Consider the following 7713-nt stretch of genomic DNA (forward strand, 5'->3'; position numbering starts at 1 on the left):
GTTTTTTGTTGATCATATCTTCTTTAGCTGTAAGGGAGAGAAACTCTATCACAAGTAATCGCTGCACTTTCATATTCAAACCCTCGTATAAATCATATAAGCAACACTGTAATTTTTTTTTTGTATATTAACATATATTGCAGTGTTCAAAGACATAAAAATTGTACCTTTAAGTTTAGTTCCAATTTAAACATCTGAACCAGTTCACCAGCTACTTTTTCTAGCATCATTATAAATGAAAACTTAGTTGCAACAAAGACAAAAGTCAGCTGAATAAAGAAAATAAGTAGAGTGGAATGTAAATGATGTGAAATATACCAAAAGATGATATAGACCAAAAAGTAAAGACTGGTATCCCTCCACCATCACCATTGTCATTGATGTCCTCAAAATTGTTAGAAAACTGTATAAACGGACTATTGGTTCCCCCCTTAAGGAAACATCTCAGGGATGTACTTGTGTTGACCATGCTAACTACTGTAGCCCCTGCCGATCAGGATATACATCAGCACTAATACATATTATATGCATATATACTTAATGCATTCTAATGTGATGTGGGTTTTTAGTTCTTGATTTTTTAGTACTGATTGTATAGTATCATGTATAGTAGCTGAAACAAAATCTAATATAACCTCTGTTCATGTAATGTGCCTACCATGTCCTTGTACGAGGACAAGAGATTATCACGGTGAAGAGCCTGCACAGAACATAAAAATGTTGTCCCTAATCGTTTGATTCACAAAATATGAACAAGAGAGAAGTTACTGAAATAATAATCGTGTAATGATAGATATGAAATTCTGTTACAGACACTTGTATGTATAGACATAAACTGAACCATCATAACTATTCACGAATAGTCATGTCTATTCTAATCTATCTACCATTGTGTCTATTTACCGATAGTCACGACACTTCACAAGTAACTTCCCAACCTCCCATAACTTCTATTCGGTTGGTAACTTTATTCGTGACACACTAGACCCCTATATTTTCATATGACACAATATACATAATAAACCGAGCAATGATTCGGGATTAGGGTAAAAAAAAACACTCAATTAAATTGAAAATACAGAACACCTAAAGTATATATTCTATTTACCAAAACTACCAATACACTACTAATACTAGTAGGTTGCATTTAATCACGTGAAACTTGTAATAAGCGAGATTCGTTAACTTAAATTCCAAACAAGTTTTTAATTTATTTATTACAAGTTTAACTTCTCTACTACACTCACTCACGGACAGTGGACCCGTTTGTTTATAGTACAACAAATAGGTAAGACCAGAATCGTTCTCAAGGACTATGTCTAAGAATGCAACTAGGTGTAATTCTAAGATTGTTGGGGGTTGTGACCGAGTTGTCACGAAACTTAAACTAATAATATTAAAAGACAATGAAATCCGGTATTACCGGGGCAGGCTGTTTCGGAAGAAACAACGAAAAGATTTTTGAAAACTAAACAAAAGAAAATAATAATAATATGATACATCTACTTGGAACTAGTTCATATGCAACCTAGATCATTTACCAAATCACTTATAACTGTTGAACGACTAATCACAACCAAGCTTCCTGTCAAATCCCCTGATTTAAATGGTTAAGATTCCTGTCAAGTCACCTAACTATTTAATTAAGCTTCCTGTTAAGTATATGCCCGTTATTCGCGAGTTATACATTTACCAATTACGAAAATCATTATATATTAATCACTTACATGCCAAAAACCATTGACTACTTCATGGACTCATACATTATACAAGCACGATTTATACAAACTATTACAGAAACCGCATACACTTATACTCCTTAGGTACACACACACATAACAATTTATCCAACTTAAAACACACAAAACGTACAAACCAAACATAAATCATCTTGATCAATTTCTTATAAGGTCGTCACGGAATCGTCAAGCACAACGGACGACGGATAGGCCTACTTTACTTCACTGCAACGCGTCCTAATGCACCTCGTTCTGTCCTTTAAGCTTAATCTCTGAAAGCTCTTTTTCAAAATAATCTCCAGCATACATGGGCGGATAACTATCAGCAAGAGGCGATTTCGCGAAGTGGCCTAAAGGCTTTAGAATAGCATCTGATGCCACATTTGAAAATAGCTAGCAAAACAACAATGAAAGTAAACCCAAAACTAAATTAAATGTTTCACAAAGTGATGCTGATCTACTTAAAGTAAAACAAATTTGATAAGATCTTAACTATTGGATTATGATAAAACTAAAGTATGAAGATTCATAGACGACAAGTATATACATTGATGCACAAAATCTTCATGATGCATCACCACTTTTAATTTCAGTCTATTGAAAAAATTGATTTATTTGATTTATTTTAGTATTTGTTTCATGTGAACTAGATGACAAAAGTTAAAAAAGTGTGACCACATAAAAGATGGTTCACTCACTGTGGATGATACCCTCCAAAGGCTTCGGTTTTCTTGTTTTGCTGCTTGAATTGCTTTGAGTGTACTAGGAGTTACCACAACTTCATGCATACCAGCCTTACAGTCACCAGCAGTCATCCATTCTAACTGCAAGTCATTCACATTTTTGATCGAGTTAGCACGAACATCTTGACCCTAAATCACTTATAAGCTTTTACCTGTTTTCCAGCCTGAATAAGGAGACATTTTTCAGGAACTTTCACTTCAACTTTCTCCCCATTCCTCAGCCAGATACTTAACCCGGGAAATTTGCTTTTGTAGTGAATTGTTAAAAAGTTTATGTCGTAATGATATCCTGCAAACACGGTTCCTTCTTCACCATGGCTTCCTAAATCACTTCCTGTTGGTGCAAGTAGATGCGGACCCTGCATTCCAATGTATGCCAAATGATGAATATATCACTTGCTAGTATAATACTAAGGGAATACTTCAACATAGCGACGATAATCTGTGCTATTTTAAAAAGCAAAAATCTGTTTAATCTACCTTAATTTTATCAAGATGAAGAAAATTGAGGCTCATAAATAACAGAACGTACTTGCATTTTTGGTGTCGATCATATATAGCAATATATTTTTATAATTTTTGTGACAAAAAGAGCAACAAATTAGTAATTTGGCATGTTGTTATGATTGCTAAAAAAATACAAATATCTTATAGCAATTGATGAAGTATGTTGCTATTTTGGGGAGTTTTTCTTAAAGTCCAACAAACAGAATCGTCAAGGTACTCCATACGGAGTAACGAATTGGCAAAAAAGTCAGGCGATCCAATTTACTCTAGATCCGGGAAAAACCCAATAATGTGCCCACTATTGGCATAACAACTAATTAATTTTAAAACATATTTGCCTCAAGGGTCTCCAAAAGAGATGGTCTCGTCTCCATGCCAATTGAGCTAAGCCCAATTGATTTTTTTGGGCAATTATCGGATCAATAAGCTAACTTACCAGCTTCATCAAGTTAGTAAAAGAGTCTTTTGGTAAGTCAAACCCAATTGCAGCCATCTCCGCAACAGCCTGAGCAATTCGGGTCAGATTATATAATACGATATATAACAAAATAAAAATGAAGCTATCTGTTATGACTAGTAACAAACCTCTACAGTCTTTATCATTTTAAAACCCCATGAGTCCATGATCTTTTCCCATTCCGGGAAGCCTTCAGGTATGACTGGCTCAGAGTTCAATTCCTAAATGAAAAAAAACACATTAACAACAATCATCGGCCAGGTGACAGATGATTTGCAAAGGGAACATATATACGTAACCTTGAAACGAGTGTTGGATGGCCGAGGGCCAACCCTCCACATATATCGAGACTTAAGATCTGGAGTTGTTGGAATCGCTGGCTGACGATCTTTGGGTAGTGCTCTCAGCTTCTTTTGCATTTCGAGATCAACCATGCTACGAGGAATTTCGACTCCTCCTGGTGTTGAACCAACCTGTTCCATTTACAGTCAAACCTCTATGAATTAATACTCTATAAATTAAAACCTCGATAAAATTAATAATTTGTCCAGACCCAACTTAAGAGATTAGTGGAAATCAACACTCGATAAATTAATAACTCGCTAAATTAATAAAATATCTCAGTCCCAACACTATTAATTTATAGAGGTTTCACTGTATTCACAAATTTAAGCCAGTTGAAGCAATTGATCATTGCTAAAGGCTGAATGTTAAAGAGTCTAATATATATAATATAACTTGCAACACAATATATTCATGTGTCTGCTAAAACTATTGAGTGTGCATTGGTTGATTTACTTTAAGGAAATTGATATATTATTTACTTTTTTTTAACTGTAAATGATACTTCTATATTATCTAAAAAAATCAAATGAGTTCTTTGGGCAAACTTTTCGTTTCTAAGTAACTATATGTTTCACCAAATTAGTCAAAAAAGATGAACTTGTTCCAATGATATAAAGGATCTAAGCTATAACGACTCGATCGGTTGTATACTTTAAGTTTGTCTTAATATATATAGGTAATGTACATTAAAAAAAATACCAATACTTTTATGTCCAATTTGATTCCTAGACAAAAAGACTTTGAACAATGACGTGTCGTTATATGATTGGTCTATATAAACAAAAAAAATTTAATTTGTTGATATTAGAAAATATTTGAAACTATTTTACATATATACATCGAGATTATTCAGGTTTCAATTGCCTATACACATTGAAACAACGTTTAAAAATACATTATTTACATTATTCTGTTTTGGGGTTAATTCCCTCATCAGCACAAAACGAAAAATATATGACCAACTTAATTATCGCTTAAATTCTGATATAAAAGACTGATTGACTGCTCAATGTAAAGGAATTATTACCTAGAATATTCAATATATCGATTTAAGTTTAAATTAAATGAGATATTTTAGCCAAGTCAAGTGGCCGGGTGAATGCCTATAATTAGGTCATTCACAAGCTAAAAGGTGACACATCAATTGAAAAAGGTAAGTTGAACCCAACATATTGGGAGTACTAGGTAGGTAGAAAAATACTACTTCGGATATTCCGTACACAAGTCAATGAACAAATTCTTGAATTGTTTTTTTAAGTCACGAATTTAATTAACAACCTTTGTTATTTTATTCAGCCCAATTAATAATAAACTTCAATTTAGTAAACTAAAATTATACATATATAAAAGAAAAAGTTTTTATTCTGAAATGTGTTTTATTTTCATTCATCATATCCTCTCATAGTTTCATGATATATGAATTGGATATTATAAAACAAGTATTAAAGTAAAACAAATATGACAAGATCTTAACCCTTAAATCATGATTAAATTGATGCATGAAGATTCACGAAACTATTAATGCATGATGATTTTCATTTTGTACGTTGGTTTTCAATAAAGAATTGGATATTATAAAACAAGTATTAAAGTAAAACAAATATGACAAGATCTTAACCCTTAAATCATGGTTAAATTGATGCATGAAGATTCACGAAACTATTAATGCATGATGATTTTCATGTTATACGTTGGTTTTCAATAAAGAGAAACGTACTATTTTATTTGTTTACTTTGATACTTGTTCTATTGTATCTGAAACCTTTATATGTTTCCTACGACTTCTACAATTTTTTTGTGAGTGTAATAATTTTCAAAAATAATAACTTGATGACATGACATAATTTAAATTTTTAGAAGTGGAAAATGACTCGTGATCCTTCGAATGAATATCTTGGATATGATGTGGCAAATCATATATAAATTGTGTTGTGTGCTTGCCGATATGAAGTTAGCATATATAAAGTCTTGATCACATCCAATTATAGGTACCTAACCCGAATCATTTAAGGTTCGGATTACTACTTACATAGTACATATAGTTCATTTATATGTCAAAACAATTGTCGTGTACGTACGTGTTAGTCATCTTAATTATTATGATGTACGATTTTTTATTATCTCATGACTAGCGGATGTAGGTTATATTATATATAGTGAGGCGCGCGGCATGATCACTCGATCTTCCACTAGCCAATTTATAATGTACACCTGCATATTTATTCAATTATACGCAAACAAAATATGTAAGTTAGGATAAATTAAATATCAGCTTTCAAAAATACATAAAAATGACCTGGTAATGTTGGTGAGGACGCTCTTGAACACGCTTCACTTCATCAGGCTGTTCAAAATACTTCTCCATCATATCGATAAACCGGTCATTATCTTCAGACGAACATCTTGGATCTCTAACAAGCAACGCACCGGTTTCTCTAAGAATGCGGCTAACCTCCTTGCACACATTCTTGAGTTCAGGGTGCAAAACTTCGTCACAACTGAATGTGCCCGTCACCACATTCACATATGGTGAGAGATCGATCACCGGAATCTCCATTTCAAAAAAAAAAAAGTTAAAAATGCTTAATTAATTAGAAATATTTTTGGTCTAAGGAGAATTGATGAAGAAAATGTGATTGATATCGAACACAATGATCATGCATTTATAATGGTGCAAAACACTGTGTAATTTAGTACTGTTTTGTGTTGTATGTGAAGATTTTTTTTTTATTATTATTATTTTTTTTTATGGTACGTGGTGGGGAAGAATATTTCCATTACTTACCGGGACACAACCACACATTTACTTCATGCATGAGAGACATAGTATACGATTTATTTATGTGTATATATATATATATATAGATAGATAGATACTCAAACAACATATTTTATAACATACGCTTTTAAATGTTTGTAAAGTAAGTACTAGAATGAAATTCATATGACTGACATAACGAAATAGTACCTACTATACGTGTCTATCGATAAATGAAATATAATTTAAGGCATGCCTTTCATGTTTAATACACGTGGGTTGTTCATTGTGGAAGACACTTGGGGTTAACTCGATGGAGCACTTTTAGGTGTGAAAAGACACACACAATTACAAATGGCAAGATTACATGTGTTTAAACGAGGTTGGTTGGATACATGATGCCTGATCATGACCATCGCAAAACATAGGATACACCGAGCATGGGTTTGGGTTGATGGCCCGGTTGAATATTTTGAACCTTAACCCGAACCAGGAACCTGTTAATCTGGATCCGACTTGTGTGACTTGATGATTCATATAATGATTGACGGGTTGACTTTAGGTTGTATTAATATAGCATTTAGAAACAAAGTAACTAATTAAAAACCTACTTATATATAGAATAACAAATTAGAGCATGATTGTTTGACATAATGAACACATCATTATCCAAATCTATAGATGGAAATTAGGACTTGACGTGGTAGCTTTTTAGTATCCAACAGATCGATACTAGGATGTGATGAGTGATGATCCAATAGATTAGATTATAAATAAGTATAACCACTTTTAAAGTGAAAGGTTAAATTTCTATTCATTGGTGGTTCTCGTTTCTTCAGTATGGTGCACCTATAATCGGCAATTTTTACACGAAACATGTTAACATGACACGACATGTTTTTGACAGGTTTTCTGTCTACAGATCCATAAATGTTAGGACTTGTTGAGATCACTACAAATAATGTTACATTTATTCACACTTTAGTTAGTGTGAAAAAATTAAAAATTTTGTCATGCTTTTATGTGTGTGAAAATATTTTATGTGTGTAAAAATATGTGGAACTATAGGTGTGTAGAAATTTTTTCACACTAAAAAGTGTGTAGAACTAAAAGTTCACACTTTTTAGTGTAAACTTTCATAATTATTTTGTAACACTCGTTTTG

At 32.6% G+C, this 7713-nt stretch overlaps 1 protein-coding gene across 1 annotated transcript; it reads right to left on the reverse strand.

Annotated features, from left to right (window-relative positions):
- Positions 1-1821: 1821 nt before the first annotated feature.
- On the reverse strand, positions 1822-6357 carry LOC122583919. Its single transcript, XM_043756291.1, has 7 exons — positions 6088-6357; positions 3746-3919; positions 3575-3667; positions 3426-3494; positions 2635-2841; positions 2438-2563; positions 1822-2132 (listed from the first exon to the last, which is right to left on the reverse strand). Exons 1-7 carry the CDS (start codon positions 6346-6348, stop codon positions 1977-1979), a joined length of 1086 nt encoding a protein of 361 aa, XP_043612226.1. The 5' UTR covers positions 6349-6357; the 3' UTR covers positions 1822-1976.
- Between the last annotated feature and the right edge of the window lie 1356 nt (positions 6358-7713).

This window comes from Erigeron canadensis, chromosome 9, assembly GCF_010389155.1.
Source record: "Erigeron canadensis isolate Cc75 chromosome 9, C_canadensis_v1, whole genome shotgun sequence".
In the NCBI taxonomy this organism is placed as follows: Eukaryota; Viridiplantae; Streptophyta; class Magnoliopsida; order Asterales; family Asteraceae; genus Erigeron; species Erigeron canadensis.

Bases quoted from the DNA above. Each gene is read 5' to 3' on its own strand.
- LOC122583919 (XM_043756291.1), bottom strand. From the start codon at position 6,348: ATGGAGATTCCGGTGATCGATCTCTCACCATATGTGAATGTGGTGACG. The intron at 2,842-3,425 runs GTAAGTTAGCTT...ATTGGAATGCAG, and splicing joins TTACTAACTTGATGAAGCTG to GGTCCGCATCTACTTGCACC. The intron at 2,564-2,634 runs GTAAAAGCTTAT...AATGACTTGCAG, and splicing joins TTATTCAGGCTGGAAAACAG to TTAGAATGGATGACTGCTGG.